Source organism: Sinocyclocheilus anshuiensis, unplaced genomic scaffold (assembly GCF_001515605.1).
Source record: "Sinocyclocheilus anshuiensis isolate Anshui unplaced genomic scaffold, SAMN03320099.WGS_v1.1 scaffold1337, whole genome shotgun sequence".
NCBI classification, from domain to species: domain Eukaryota; kingdom Metazoa; phylum Chordata; class Actinopteri; order Cypriniformes; family Cyprinidae; genus Sinocyclocheilus; species Sinocyclocheilus anshuiensis.
In genome coordinates, this window is record NW_015548273.1 from 565,501 (window position 1) to 581,089 (window position 15,589).

At 36.4% G+C, this 15,589-nt stretch overlaps 1 protein-coding gene and 1 pseudogene across 2 annotated transcripts in view; both read left to right on the forward strand.

The window, feature by feature from the left end:
* The window catches only part of LOC107655757 (zinc finger MYM-type protein 4-like), a 29,942-nt gene extending 22,571 nt beyond the window's left edge, over window positions 1–7,371 (forward strand). The window contains exons 12-29 of one of the 2 annotated variants that reach the window (XM_016443335.1): window positions 1,314–1,441; window positions 1,555–1,779; window positions 1,984–2,134; window positions 2,260–2,435; window positions 3,414–3,582; window positions 3,737–3,865; window positions 4,004–4,032; window positions 4,225–4,354; window positions 4,501–4,610; window positions 4,800–4,971; window positions 5,089–5,295; window positions 5,395–5,495; window positions 5,598–5,727; window positions 5,945–6,096; window positions 6,185–6,299; window positions 6,373–6,612; window positions 6,689–6,812; window positions 6,884–7,371. In XM_016443335.1, coding sequence (XP_016298821.1) covers window positions 1,314–1,441; window positions 1,555–1,779; window positions 1,984–2,134; window positions 2,260–2,435; window positions 3,414–3,582; window positions 3,737–3,865; window positions 4,004–4,032; window positions 4,225–4,354; window positions 4,501–4,610; window positions 4,800–4,971; window positions 5,089–5,295; window positions 5,395–5,495; window positions 5,598–5,727; window positions 5,945–6,096; window positions 6,185–6,299; window positions 6,373–6,612; window positions 6,689–6,812; window positions 6,884–7,103 — 2,708 coding nt within the window. In that variant the 3' untranslated portion in view covers window positions 7,104–7,371. The remainder of the gene's footprint in view (window positions 1–1,313; window positions 1,442–1,554; window positions 1,780–1,983; window positions 2,135–2,259; window positions 2,436–3,413; window positions 3,583–3,736; window positions 3,866–4,003; window positions 4,033–4,224; window positions 4,355–4,500; window positions 4,611–4,799; window positions 4,972–5,088; window positions 5,296–5,394; window positions 5,496–5,597; window positions 5,728–5,944; window positions 6,097–6,184; window positions 6,300–6,372; window positions 6,613–6,688; window positions 6,813–6,883) is intronic. The other variant, XM_016443336.1, reaches the window with a different exon arrangement.
* Window positions 7,372–12,991: 5,620 nt separating this feature from the next.
* LOC107655755 (RNA-binding protein 48-like) overlaps window positions 12,992–15,589 on the forward strand; it is a 5,165-nt pseudogene continuing 2,567 nt past the window's right edge.

Here is a 15,589-nt window from a genome sequence, read left to right on the forward strand (position 1 = left end):
CATTTAAAAGAAATGTATTTTAATTTTATAGTATATACTTAAATATATATATATGAATGTTTTTAATGAATGGATTTTATCATACAAATAGCAATGTGTAACATTTTACCATATTTAGTGCAACACTTTTATTTGTTCCCCACAAAATATTGTTTTTTTCACTAAATGTTTGGATTTCTAAAATTATTGTGCACTGATTTTTCTAGAATAACTTTTGCTGCCGAATTATCCACTAACATAGTTTGATACATTTCTGTCATAGATTATAAATATACATAGGCCTATATATTTTTCATATTTATTGTTTCTTTTATTTTTCTTTATGATGAAGTAGTCTGTATCTAGTAGATTGTGAAAGAATGATTATCAGTTCCACACACAGAGATGTATAAATTCTACATTTATTTAAATGAGGGAAAAAAACTTCACTGGTATCGGATCGGTATCGGCCAATACCGAACCCTAGGTATCGGTATCGCAGGCGAAAAAGACGGATTGGAGCATCCCTAGCTTTAAGTATTCATCTATATTTAATTTAGAATTTATTGTTTGATAACTTTATTAAATTTCTGTATATTTTCTACTTGTTGAAGGGCACAGGTAAATATGACATTTATTATAATGGGTTTATGTGAAGATTGTTTTAAGTTCACTTAAATTAGAAACAAGCATAGAAAAAACTATTTCATAGAGATATCAGAGTGATACTGGCCTTCAGTCATAAAAAAGATGCCATTATACAAATATTAAAAATGTCTTTGTTTCTGTTGGTTCTACATTAATTTGAAGATTGAATGTGAAATTATTGCAATGTAAAAGTATTTTTAAAAATGTATTTTTAATGTTAGGTGGAATTTAATCGTGATTAATTTCAGAAAAATGTGCGATTAATTAATTGTTTTAATCGATTGACAGCACTAATATATATATATATATATATATATATATATATAAGTGTCATTTTAATAAATGAAATTTTAACTAAAAAATAAAATTCATCATTGCTCGCTCTCATATCGTTCCAAACCTGTATGATTTTTTTTTTTTATTTCTGTGGAACACAACAGAAAATATTAAACCCCATTGACTTTAATTGTATAAACAAACAACACTTACACATTTTTCAAATTATCTTCTTTTGTGTTCCACAGACAAATGAAAGTCTTACAGGTTTGGAACGACTTGATGGTGAGTAAATTAAGATTTTGTGTAAATCGTGACTACATTTTCATTTTTATATAAACAATTTGACATTTAAAACTGTTTCGTTTTGTTCTGTTTGGAAAATTATGCTTGAATGTCTTTATTGTCTGCATGCAAACAAGGTATTGCAGTGGAATGCAACAACTGCAAGCTGAAACTAGTGCCTCAATACCACATATCCATGCTTGATGGATCCGTTCAGAACTTCTGCTCATATTCCTGTGTACTAGTATATCAGGTACAGTTCTGTCATGTCTGCCACTGATCGTCTTTAAAATATTATAGTAGTCATACATATTGATTGATTTGAATGATGTCAGTTTGTGTTGGTTTTTGTTTTGCTTGGTTCAGGAGTCCTTCAGTAAGATGAAACCTATCATGCCGGTAAATACTGTAACCTCTACAAGCAACAACACATCTACCCCAAAACCTGCTGCCCCCAAACCTGCTTCCTCAGACTCCAGCTCATCAGTGAAGACTAGCTCTTCCAGTGGTCCGGTGCAGACAGTCACCAAGATCCCCTGCTTTCAGTGTCTGAACTCATTCTTTCACAGACCAGAGCTGCTGGAGTTTAGGGTACTCCTGTTCACTAGACCTACTTGTTTTATTAGGCCCATTACAAATACTTTGTTTTAAAATTAATTTTTTTGTTCCTGATTTTTTTTTTCCAGTTTGTCATTATTACTATTAACCAACCTACAGTTTTATTTTCAGTTGCCTGAGGGCCTGGTTGAGTACATGCTTGTAACATTTTTTTATTTTTTTTATCTGATCTTTCAGAGGAAAATGTACGCCTTCTGTGGTAACACTTGTATTGATGAGTTCAGAAGGATCTATCGCATGGAGGCTCGCTGTGAATACTGCAAGCTTGATAAAATTGTAAAAATAGTGAGAAGGATAAACAAGGTTGACCGTTCTTTCTGCAGTGAGAGTAAGCTATAAGCATAATTAGGACCTTGTTTTTATTTTATTGTTTGGCAGTATTTTAACATTAAATTAATAACCATATCAATTTGTATACGTGACCTTGTGTTTGTGGTTTTCCTTTCTGTACAGGATGCAAGACACTCTTCGAGAATAGCCTCTTCAAACGCCGGGGAAAGAAACACTGTTGCAACTGCGTCTACTGTAACAGCACTTCTAAGACTGTAGTGACTGATGTCTTTGATGGCAAACAAGAGGAGTTCTGTGGGAATGATTGCTTGTTAAAACATAATTTATTGATCCGTCAGGTAATATTTTATTTAGTTAGTTGTTTACTTGTGTAGTTGAGTTGTTTGTTTAGCTATTTAGTTATGTAGTTATTTATTTCGTTATTTTCTTATTTAATCTATTTACTTAGTTATTTAATTATGTAGTTATTTATTTGGTTATTTAATTTACTTGGTTTCATACTTTAGTTATTTACTAACTAAACAGGCTTCGTAGATTTAGTTGTAGTTGTTTAGTTAGTTTATTTACTTAGTTGTTTACTTTTGTTAGTTGTTTAGTTAGTTATGCAGTTATATAGCTGGTTAGGTAGTTAATTAATTATTTACTTATTTAGTTATGTATAAAAAGCCAGTGAAAAGGTCAAATGTTGTTTTAAAGTACCATTGTGCTGCATCATTAGACTTAAAGGGATAGTTCACCCAAAAATGAAAATTTGATGTTTATCTGCTTACCCCCAGGGCATCCAAGATGTAGGTGACTTCTTCAGTAGAACACAAATTATGATTTTTAAGTCCAGCCGTTGCAGTCTATCAGTCGTATAATGCATGGCAATAGTAACAAAATTTATGAGAGTAAAAAAAACATGCACAGACAAATCCAAATTAAACCCTGCGGCTCGTGACGACACATTGATGTCCTAAGACACGAAACGATCGGTTTGTGCGAGAAACCGAACAGTATTTATATAATTTTTTACCTCTAATACAACACTATGTCCAACTTCCTTGAGCACGCGCACGGCAGCCGATGCGTGAGGTGTGTATGCGCTCTGGCGTAGTTTACGTTAATGGGTGTGTTGATATCCAGCCGAAGAGCAATCAACCATAACTTCAGGCGAGCAGGCTCAGAAGTTGGGAATACGTGGAAAGTCACCACTCCCGAATGAGTTTGCGCGAGTCAAATTTTCATTTTTGGGTGAACTATCCCTTTAAGGCATTATGCAACAGATGTGGCTTCTGAAAGTAACAGTAAATGTTCCTGCTGCACAATTTTGACAGGAAATAAAGTGCTCAATGTGCAGGCAGATGAAGAAGATGACTGAGATTGTGAAATGGCTGGGTGAGATGAAGCATTTCTGCAGCCTGCGATGCCTGATGTTCTTCTGCAGTCTGCAGGGCATCACTGGAGCCGTTATCAAAGCTACAAGTAAATCTCCAGCCACACAAGGTATGTCTTCCTACAGATATTTGGGTGTATTGGTCTGCTTTTATCCCATCCAGTCTTTGTTCTATAGATTCTGTAATTGGCTGGCTAAAGTTATTACATCCTAAAAGTTTCATTTTCTTTAGTCTGGAGTCCTGTGCTGTCACTGTCTACACAGGTGTGACTCCAGTATCCTCTGCAGTTCCTCAAAGTACTAAAGAGGGCACACCGGTCATTGCAAATGTCGTCTCGCTTTCAAGTGCATCCAACGATCAGCCAGGTGTTTTGGGAAGCACAAATCCAAAAGGTGATTATCCTCAGAAGCATTAACTATCTAAACCCTCATGTCAACCTGAACAAAACACTTTTACATAATGCATATGATTAAAGACTGAGATGCGTTGTTTGTTGCTCAAATCATTCATATTTAACCCTGTTTCCTCAGGCTCTGTTCCTGTAAAAGTCACAGGAAATGTGAGTTCAGGAAGAATCTGTATTTATACCCACAGTCTAAAAACTGAAAACTTTCTATACTTATTGAAAGCAGAATCAGGATTCAAATTGTCTAATTTGTCCGGTGTTTTTTTTTTATTTTTTCCAGTAATGCTTGTTTAGATCAGTCTGATTTGCTGTAAACAAATATCTTGTTCTTTGCTCTGCTCACAGAAACGTGCTGTGAAAGCTCCTGTCTCGTCATCCAAAACACGGAATGACAAGGACTTGCCTTATAAATCCATAAGCAAAAACAAAGCCACGTCCTGTAAACCCCACACCTGTGATGCTGAGACACAAATAGGTACTAACCAGCTCCAGTGTGACAATGACTTCACTTTTTAGCAACCTTATTCTGGACAGCTCTTCCCCGTTTGTGTTTCCCCCTTTAGTAAACAACTACTGTTGTTTATCCTGACACTTTTTTTTCTCCTTTTTTTAATCCTGCAGATGGAACTCCTAAAGTGATAGTACTACCTGTGCCAGTGCCAGTGTATGTGCCAGTTCCCATGCATCTCTACACTCAATACATTCCACAGTCTGTGGGGCTTCCACTTCCGGTACATCTACTATCTACCCTTCCTCCTCACTTTCCGAGTCAGAATTATTTTCTGTGTTAACAGCATATCACAAAAGTGTATTTAGCTTTGAATATTCCTTTAAACTTGTTAAAAGTAGATATGTAGACAGTTGCCTCTCTGACTCAATGTAGTTTTGTAGTCTGTGATGTAATAATAGCTTCTATGCAGGTTCCGGTGCCCTTGTTCTTCCCTACAACTATGGACAGTGCTGAGCACATTGTGAAAACCATTCAGGAAATCAAAGAGAAGATCCCTAATAACCCTCTGGAGGCCGACCTCATCATGATGGCAGAGATGGTGGCTGAGGATGCAGAGGAGGAGAAACAAATCATCTCTAGTGGTAAATAATGGAGAATTTGAGGGTTATGGTCTTTAGGCTGTATAATACATATGCAAATGCACATTTAATAGTTTTGGTCACATACATATCTTTGAAGCCACCTGTTTTGTTGCTCAGATCAGACTGGTAGCATAATGGAGGGCCTTGATTTGGAAGATCTATCCAGCAATCTGAGTTGGGAGGAGGACTCTGTGTCTCCTGCCCAGACATGGGACCAAACCCCAGAGCCTGAGAGGCCTCCTCCGTCCAGATCTGCCACAGTGACTCCAGTCTCCACTGCAGCTGAAGAGCCACAGATGGACTTGGAGGCTGATTTCCCAATCGGTAAGAGCTTCTGCTGTGGCTAAGAGGTTAAGACACACCAACAGGTTTTTTATTATCTTCCATTCATATTTCATACATCTTTATCCTTTCACATTTCAGAAAGCATTGAACTTTTCAGAAAGCAAATGCAAAAGGAGATTAATTCTGGCAAACAGAGATCACGCAAGAGAGGACATGATGGCTTCCCTGAGAAGAAACAAGTAAGTACTAAAGCAGAATTATTCCTGCCCACCAACCAAACTCTTAACGTATCATATCATTATAAATGATTTCTGATTATTGTGTGTTTTGTTGGAATGTAGGGCAGTAAGTGTGCATCAGCACCTCCAAACAGCCTCTCCAAACTGCAACATGAATACGGAGTCAAAGCCTGGAAGAAGTGGGTACGCTGGAGGAACACCCAACCGAACATAGAGACTCTCAAATTTGGCTGTAAGCCTCAGTTTGCTTTTTATCCAGCATTTCATCCCAAAAACAAGTTCTATGTTTTAAAATATTTTATTCAGAAGCAATACTGGGTCACATTATCTTGGGTAAAATGAATAATCAAATAAATCAACAATAAAAATTTGGATTAATTAGTCATTTTTACTTATCGTAGACAGATTTTGTGCCATTTAAGCATTAAACACTACTTCATCATCAATAGCACGCAGTATGACACTAAAGGAGGACTTGTTGAAGTGTTGCACGGCTGAACTAAGCTACGGCCTCTGCAAGTTCATTTCTGAGGTTCGTCGTCCCAGTGGAGAGAAATACAGCCCTGACAGCATCTTTTATCTCTGCTTGGGAATCCAGCAGGTAAATCGAAAAGAAACCACACAACCTGAACACATTCAGCCATGTTATATAGTTGATTTGTTTTATCTCATGTCATTCATATTTGCAGTACCTGTTTGAGAACAATCGGATGGAGAACATCTTCGCAGACGTCTTCTACACCAAATTCTGCCATGAAATGAGCAACATACTCAGAGGGTGGAAACCAACTATTTTGCCCAGTGGTGAGCAATTTAAAACAAATGTGTGACTAGCTTGTTTTGCTGCTGCTCCACAAATGTGTCTGTGTTTGCTCAGGTTACGTTCATTCTCGTGTGGAGGAGTATCATCTGTGGGACTGTAAACAGCTGGGGGCGTTTTCACCTGGTGTGCTGCTCAACACGCTGCTCTATTTCTTCTCCAAGTACTTCAACTACAAGACAGCGGAGCAGCACCGTCGCCTCTCTTTTGGCCACATCAAACGCTACTCTCGAGGACAGGCCAACAACAAAGTGTCCTTCCTGCGTTTCTATCCCCCAAAAGAGGATGCAAGCACAGGTCAGTGGTCAGTTATACCTTTCATAGTGTGTTTTTTGTTAATTATTTTTCTACTTAGTAATTTTGTCCAATTTAGACGGTGTCCCTCTAAAGAAGAAGAAGAAGGAAGATGAACGGCAAAGGGTGCTAAAAATACGGCAGAATTCAGACAATCCCCTCCGCTGTCCTGTCAGGCTGTACGAGTTCTATCTCTCAAAATGGTACGTCAGCATTTTGTTTAATAAAACGAATCATGGTGTATTTGGTTGTCATACAATGTTGTTTCTTCCAGTTCACCCGGCATAAGACATGACACAACCCAGTTTTACCTGAGCCCCGAGCGCTCATGTGTACCCAGCAGTCCCACATGGTTCTCAACCACCTCTCTGAGTGATGAGGCTCTGGACAGCATGCTCACACGTATCCTTACTGTCAGAGAGCTGCACCTGGAGAGAGACCAATCACCCAATGAGACTGACTCAGACAGTGACTCGGACTTCACACCGTTTTAGTACCAAAATAATGAAAAAACCTGAATGTGTCCTCTGGGATTTTGACTGTTGTTCTGAATGCTGGAAAGCAAGTGGTTTGTCATTTTTTTTTTTTCATTTTCAATCTTCTTTTAGTTACAAGGAAGTACAACATTACAGTGGGATTATTGTAAGTCGCCACCTTTGTTTTATATTTAAACACTAAAGACATTGACAGCATCATTCCAAAAAAAGATTTTGAAATTGTTGTTTTTCATTGCAAGCCATGTTGGTCCAAATAGATGGAATGTTCCTGAAATTGACTCTTGATTTCTTTTTTATGGATATTTATGTGAAACTGATTCTGCAAGTCTTTCATCTTTATTGACTGAAAAAGAGATACAAACATCACCTTTTTACTTGCACAGAAACACTTGGTGCATAAACCTACACATTTTTTGTCATGAAACCCTGGTGGTGATTTTAGAAATAATTTACTTATAACTATAACTATGCCAGTATAATTAGAAAAGAATGAAAAGGTAGAAAAATAGCATTTTGTACTGTTTCTTGATAATTAATTTTCTACATGGCAAGCAAAATAGATTTTATGCTGCAGCAAATATATTCACACTGAAAACAGTTGGTGTAGAATTTACTTTGAAACAGTTTTCACTCAGAAATTGCTAATGCATTTCACAAATAATTAAAAAAATTGTTATAGATGCTACATCAGTTGTTTTACCTTTTTACTTAGAAAAATGGTTTTGGAGCACTACAAATCTTTTAAAGACTGACAGACATCAGATTGAAAAGTGGTTTGGTACATTTTAAATATAACAGCTTTTGCATGACTTGGACACAGGAACAGGATGCTGAGAGTGAAGTATACCCGGGCCTTAAGTAGATATACAGGACTAATGTTCCCTTGTCATAAGCCACATTTCTGTTTCCAAATAATTTGATGACACATTACTTAACATGGCCACTATGTTTGTCTGGAGGATCTGCTCTCACATATTCTGAGGCCCCGTCCACACGGAGACGCGTTTAGCTGTATACGCATACATTTTGTATCGTATAGGCGTTTCGTCCACACGGATCCGGCGTTTTGGGAGAGTGAAACCGATATTTTTTTAAACCGGGTCCCAGAGTGGATAAATCTAGGGCTGGGAAACGATTCCCAAAAGTATCGATTCAATCAAGGGGAATCGACTCCTCAATCAGAGTCTTTTTCAGTTCAACAAAGCTTATCTATGGGTGCCTCTCAAACGGAAGGCTGCATCCTACGAAGGCTGCACACATTTAAATTCACGAAAATAAACTGAAAGAAAACGAGTCGGTACTGAGATCATCTGAATTTGAGGATGCAGCCTTCCGTTTGAGAAGCACCATCACCTCCCTCATGCTCGCTAAAAGCCGTAATTACGAGATTTGTGAGATAACATATTATTTTAATTTTTATACTTTTATTACCATTCGCCTCCCTCATGCTCGCTAAAAGTTATTAGAAGTCTGATTAGTTTCCGGATTCGGATAGATAGTTTGTGAACCAGTTTAAAAAAAAAACGACTCGAGGTTATTTGACAGCTAATAAAACTAACAAATCATCGAAATTAACATCTATTCATTAAGTTTATATGTGTAATGGCTTTCATTTCTTCATAAAATGCGTGTGATTTTTGTTGAAATATATTCTTCTATATCTGAAGCCATGATCATTGTCTGGCAGAGTAACTTGTTGGTAAGTGCTACAAAGTAACAAAAGACTACATACAGATAATCTATCTGAAATCGTTATTTAATGACAGACTATAGCATTATACTTTAGATTACAGAACAAAGCAATGTTTGCGGTGTTCCTGCATGGCTTTGACCAACAGATGTCGCTAGCGTGCTGTCACTCTTGCGTTGCGCATGCGTCGATTAAGTCTTTTTTTTTTTTTTTGTGGATTAGGTTGTCATTAGAAAGTTTCTCATTATTACGAGAAACTAAGTCATTATTACGAGAAAGTTTCTCAATATAACGTGATACTAAGTCATAATTTTGAGAAAGTTTCTCATTATTATGACTTACATAATTATATTTTTTTTATTCAGTGGCAGAAACGGGCTTCTATAGTTTCGTGTGGACGCAGATATTTCTTGAGGGGAAAAAAAGATCGGATAGGGAAAGCTCTGGCTGCGTGTGGACGTAGCCTGAGTGCGTTGTTGCAGACTGCATCAAACAGCGATTAAGTTCCTGGATGTAGTTATGTGAGCACAGTTCTCTCCACTGGAGTACTCCTTCATGTCCTGGCCAGTTATCTTGTTCCTTTGCAGTCCAGTAACTGAAAGAAATGATTCGATTGTGAGAATTTTCTCAACAAAAATAAACAAGGTTTAAGTTTTAAAGAAGCATAAATTAAACATTTTGAGTGCTAAGAGTGTAAATACCCTATATCTTCATTAAGTTTGGTGTTGTCTACCCATAGCCATCGATTCTTCTCATCTGTCAGACCGATCCAGAACAAATCTATATATTTGGTTTTTAAAATGCCCATCAGGAACTCCTTTTTTTTTTTTTTTTACAAAGTGTTGGCTTGTTATTTACACTGCATACTTGTAATATTCATTTCAACAGAAATATTATTAATATTCATTGGACAAAACGGTTTGTCTCTGCTGTTTATGATCAGCAGATGACCGCCATCTGAGATACAGGCATCTGGACTATCAGTCCAGTTCAGTTCGTTTGTGGAGAAATGGTAACATTTTCCCGCATGATACTCCCAGTCTTTTGGACACGCTATAGGTTTATTGCATTTGAAAGTGATCAATTTGTTACATCTTTAATGGTGACAAAAGTTGTGTAATATTCACTTACCACTGTCCTTCGGAGCCTTGGACAGATTTTGTGCCCAGTGATGCATGTCTTGAAGCGCCACTGAAAATGCTGTTTGAAATCGACAAAACTTTGTACTGTATGTATATTCATATTGCGGGATTTTATCTATTGTTTTAAACTCGATTTAATTTAAGAGTCCACCTGTTAAATTTTCGTTCAGCGTATTTTGGAGCTGGTGAAGATCTTCAAACTTTTTCTCTGTATATACATCTAAAGTAGGTTGTGGTTAGATGTAGTCTGCATTTAAATTGCTTATTGAAATATATGACTCATAATACTAGTTACTGAACTCAGACCCAAGATTAATTTGTGCCAGCCATAAGATATATAGATCTTTGGATTACTTTGGATAGGATAAAGAGCAAGTGTTAAGGGCACATGCGTACACTGGAAGCTGAGTGCGATCAGCACACCCGTGAGGAGAATACAGAACAACATCAGTACCAGTCGAACACAGTCACAGCACGGTTTGCTCTTTTGCGGAGCTCGAGAAGAATCACCTACAAGAATTGATAGGAGAGAGTGTTTTACTGTGCTAAATCACAACACATTTAATCAAGTTTTAATCATATATACTGATAAAATAGTTTGAACAAGCACAATGAGCAAAGTTACTAGCTACTAATTACATCTTCAACAGTGTAAGTACATAACTGTAGGCTACTAATTACTTTCTCTAAAAAGTCTTTCATTGCTTATTATTGCTAATTACTTTCAAAATCCCATATCAGCCTCGACTAATTGAACAGTACAAGGATAGACATGAGACTGCTTTTTTTAATTCTTTCAAACAAATAATAATTGCATAAATTATTCTTAAACTGAGTATGTAAAGGGAGAAGATTACCTTAAAACATACATGTTAACATTGGATGTTACATTTTGATGTTAAATCAACTATTGTTTTATACAGAATTGTTCCGTAGTCTATACAGTATTTAATGCAATTACATCAGAAGTAAGTAACTAATTACAAAAAAATAAGAGCAATCCATTACTTTACTTTTTCAAGGGAAGAGTAATTAAATTACAGTAATTGTTTAGTAATGCTTTGCACCCAGTGCTGCGTGTGGGCGATACCCTTTTATTAATGTGCTAACATTACCATGATTTCATAAGAACATCACAACATCCTGCCATGATTTTTTTTTCCACATTAGGAAGGTCACTGAGAGTTTGCAAGATAGTCTTCACATTAAATAGAAAACAGAAAAAGATCTTCCAGCCCTTGCAACCACCCAGATGTCCCCCCTGCACTTTTAAAACTTACAACACAACTGTTGGACCCAACTTCCCCATTTGTTATCTGCTGTAACCTCAATCTTATCCAAAAGATCATGCTCATTCACATGCTAACACACCACTGTGAAATTCTTACATGTCTTTTGAATATATAACAGCTTGTCACTGGGGAAGGTACCCTCTTTGTACTATCTAAATGGAGCATATTATGTAGTACCTTAGAGTAGTAATGTGTATCCATAAGGTACCCTTAAATTTTGCACATTGTTTTTCGGAGAATATGCCATATATGGGGAAGTCGTGGCCTAATGGTTAGAGAGTCGGACTTGTAACCCAAGAGTCTCGTTTTGAGTCTCGTACCGGCAGGGATTGTAGGTGGGGGGAGTGAATGTACAGCGCTCTCTCCCACCTTCAATACCACGACTGAGGTGCCCTTGAGCAAGGGCCCCAACTGCTCCCCGGGAGCCGCAGCATAAATGGCTGCTCACTGCTCCGGGTGTGTGTTCACTGCTGTGTGTGTGTTCACTGCTGTGTGTGTGTGTGTGTGTGCACTTTGGATGGGTTAATTGCAGAGCACGAATTCCAAGTATGGGTCACCATACTTGGCCACATGTCACGTCACTTCACTTCATATTTCACTTTAATTGATCTTGAACATAATCATTTAACATGTTAACATGATACTGCTTTTACCTAAACCATACAACATAATTAGAACCTCTAAACTCAAAGTTTTACTGCAAACATTTGCCTGTTGCTCATAAACTGTACTCATACTCACTCTTCACTTGAACAGGTACATTTACAAAAATGCAGTTATGTGAGAATATAAGAGTAGAAAAACATCTCTCAATGAAAACTCACCTAAATGACACTCATTTGGATCATCCTTGTCAACTTTGTTAGAGTATACAATGTCTTTAGACATTTTTCGCTTTGATTCAGTAGGAATCCTTCTCAATGCTTGTATCAGCAAATTATGAGAAGTTAATGAAAAGAAGAACCTGAGTCTAGAATCTGATGTCATTATGAAATATTAAAATATGATTATATGTGGAGTAGGCTATATTAAAGACTACATTGGTATACATGCATGTTTTGAACTGCAGGACCTCTCTGAGTTGGTCTATTTATTGCCAAGGGAATTATCTTATGTGTAGGTTTAAAATAAGTCAAGATAAACAGTCCTGTGATCTACAAATTCATTAATAACAGCATAAATGCAATATTGCAGAACACTCGGTGTATATTCATAGGCTAGATATTATATATATATTAAATTAACCTTTTGTTTTTGTTAAGTTGGGAGTCACATTTGTGTGTAGATTAATTGTTTTTCCACCATTCATTTCCTATGGCGGGCGTTTCTGACAGGCAAGTGTGACTTGATTAGCCTTTTCGAACACGAAGCACGATATGTGTGTGCGTTTACATCACTGATCTATATTCTCTATTATAAATCAGTGGTTTACATAGCATGTGTGACAAAAGTCAAAGTTTCGTACCATTTCGGTGAAGTACAACATTTAAATTATTCGAAACACACAATTAGACTTAATAAAGAACAACCGAGTGACAGAATAAGTTCATTTAATACAAGTTTTAATGACATTTTAGTGATCTTTATTAAATGTTCAATAAAATGACATTAAATTGGTGCATACCCTGCTTAATTATGAATTAATATGTCAAATGAACTGTGCAATTGCAAATCACCACAATAACAATTAAAATGGTCGTTAAAAAAACGAGACTTGTATTTTGAAAACCTATTGTTTTCTTTGGTCGCTACTTCACTACACAAATGGACCGTTAGGTCGCTAATCCTTCTGTGTGGGACACACAAAAAGTGTATAAACACCACGAGCAACAAAATGTTGCCCAAACACGCCCAAAATACAGAGAGGGAAGACGCCTCAAGGCTGTCAAGGTGGGCTTATTTTATAAAATGTTTGTTTATGTGAGCACTGTATTTAAGCATGTCGTACTAATCAGTATGCACAAAGATGTTGTATACTAAGTCACTTCTCTAGGTTTTGAGCCACAGCCAAAGTAAATAATATTTTTGACTGAATCACTGATTTCAGGTATATACCATCAACTTGGAGTCTCGGTTCCTGATAGTTCAAGGAGTGCCCGCTATTGGAGTTATGACAGAGCTGGTGCAGCTCTTTGCTCTCTATGGAGTGATCGAGGAGTACAGGGCGCTGGATGAATACCCAGCAGAGCAGTTCACTGAAGTCTACTTATTTAAATTACAGAAGCTGACGAGTGCAAGGTAAACATGTTTAAATTGAGTTTGTGCCACACTTAATTTTGTAATGTTTTTGAAAGTAGTCTCTTATGCTCACCTAGGCAAGGCTACATTTATTTCATAAGAAAAAAGACACTAAAACAGTAATAATGTGACATATTATTACAATTTAAAATAAAACTATTTTCTGTTTTAATATATTTTAACGTGTAACTTATTCCTGTGATAGCTAAGCTGAATTTTCAGCAGTCATTACTCCAGTCATCAGTGTCACATGATTCTTCAGAAATCATTTCAATATGCTGATTAGCTGCTCAAGTAATATTTCTTATTATGATCAATGTTGTAAATACTTGTTCTGCTTAATTTTTTTTTTTTTGTGGAAACTGGCACATAATGAATACAAAGTAGAAATGTAAATTTTTTTTGTAATATTGTAAATATCTTTACTTTCACTTTTCAGTAGTTTAATATGGCCTTTCTAAATAAGTATCAAACGTGTTTTAAAAGAAATATATAAACAGTTTAATTTACATTTACACGTTTAGCAGATGCTTTTATGCAAAGCGACTTCTAAAAGCAATTTGTCAAGGAGCCAACAATATTCACGTACAATGTAAGGCTTATCTGACAAGCTGATTTAACCATTTTACAAGTTTTTTTTTTGCTCAAGGTCATGACACTGCAAGATGATTATTATAAAGAGAATTGAATGCTGATGTTTATTTAATCTAAATACGATAACCTAAAATTGAAAATTCCGTAAAAATGGGATGATTAATTTTTTTAATGCCTATAAAACTTTTAAAAAGTTGGTGTCAGATTTTTGTATATATAAATAAAATCGTTCATGAGAGACTCAAAAGACACTTTTTTTCATGGAGTGACATGCGTTACAATGTGGAATTGTGCAGGGTAGCTAAATGGCACACTGATGAAAAGAGCTTCTTTGGGAGTCAGTTACATGTCTGCTATGCCCCCGAGTATGAAACTGTGGAAGAGACGAGGCAAAAGTTACAGGACAGGAGAAGATATGTTAACAGAGCAAGCCAAAATACAGGTATTTTAAATAATATGAATTGTCTCCTAATAAGTTACATCTGTAGAAAATCTACATTTTTTTTTTTTTAGCAAAACATCACAATCAGAAACTAGAAGAAAGCAGAGAGTCATCGAGCAGAGACACACGAGCAGCTGCAGCACTTGAGGTCCAGAAAAACTCTGAAAATGCCAGAACGGAGAATGAAAACTCTGACGACATGGGCTTTCCTGTGCTTCCCTCACTCCCAGTGGAGGATGTTTCTTATAGAATTCATGGTTTTGCACAGCCATTACCGTTGCAGTGGACCACAGATACAACACTACCCACATAGGATAAGATGGGCTCTCTACATAATTCCATGCCTCCTGTCCCAGAATCATCAAAGCAGAGTGCATCCTCCTCATCTTCAAGTGTTAAAGAGAGAGATTTGAGTCATGTGCAGAAGAACCTTTCACCTTCTGTTAGATTCAAGCCAAGGACTACACATTTAGAAAGTAGAAAAAGAAAGTTGGAGGAACAAGTGTTCTTTTTGAATGAAGCATCTGAAACTGAGACTCTGATTGGTCCAAAATTACCAGAGCTGCCCAAGGTGGATATGGAGGATCAGTCGTTAAATGTAACCGCCAGTTTGATCCGTCAAACAATGAGTAAGGTTAGTTTGTCCGTTTCATTCCTGTTGTAAATATTATGTAACTTACATAAGTACATTGTGTACCAGAGTTATTATAGTATATATATATATATATATATAATACCTGGTGATTTAAAGAGCAAATAATGTGAAGAACCTACAATATATTTCAAGAAATCAACAATCCTATACTGCTAAAAATGGTTCTTGATAAGAAGAGAGGGTTTCCTGGCTAAAATGATGATACTGTTATAGGAAAAAAAATGTGTACATACAGTACACATGTACCAGCTACACACAGTACACATGTAATGTTATAGCCTAACAACAATCACTTTAAACTCTGTTTCAAAATAAATAATGATTTGAAATATAGAATGAAAAAAGACAAACTAGCAGAAAAACCAAAGGGATGTTGTAAAGACAGGAATGAAAGTTAAACAAAATATAAAATTCTCAAATATAAAATTAT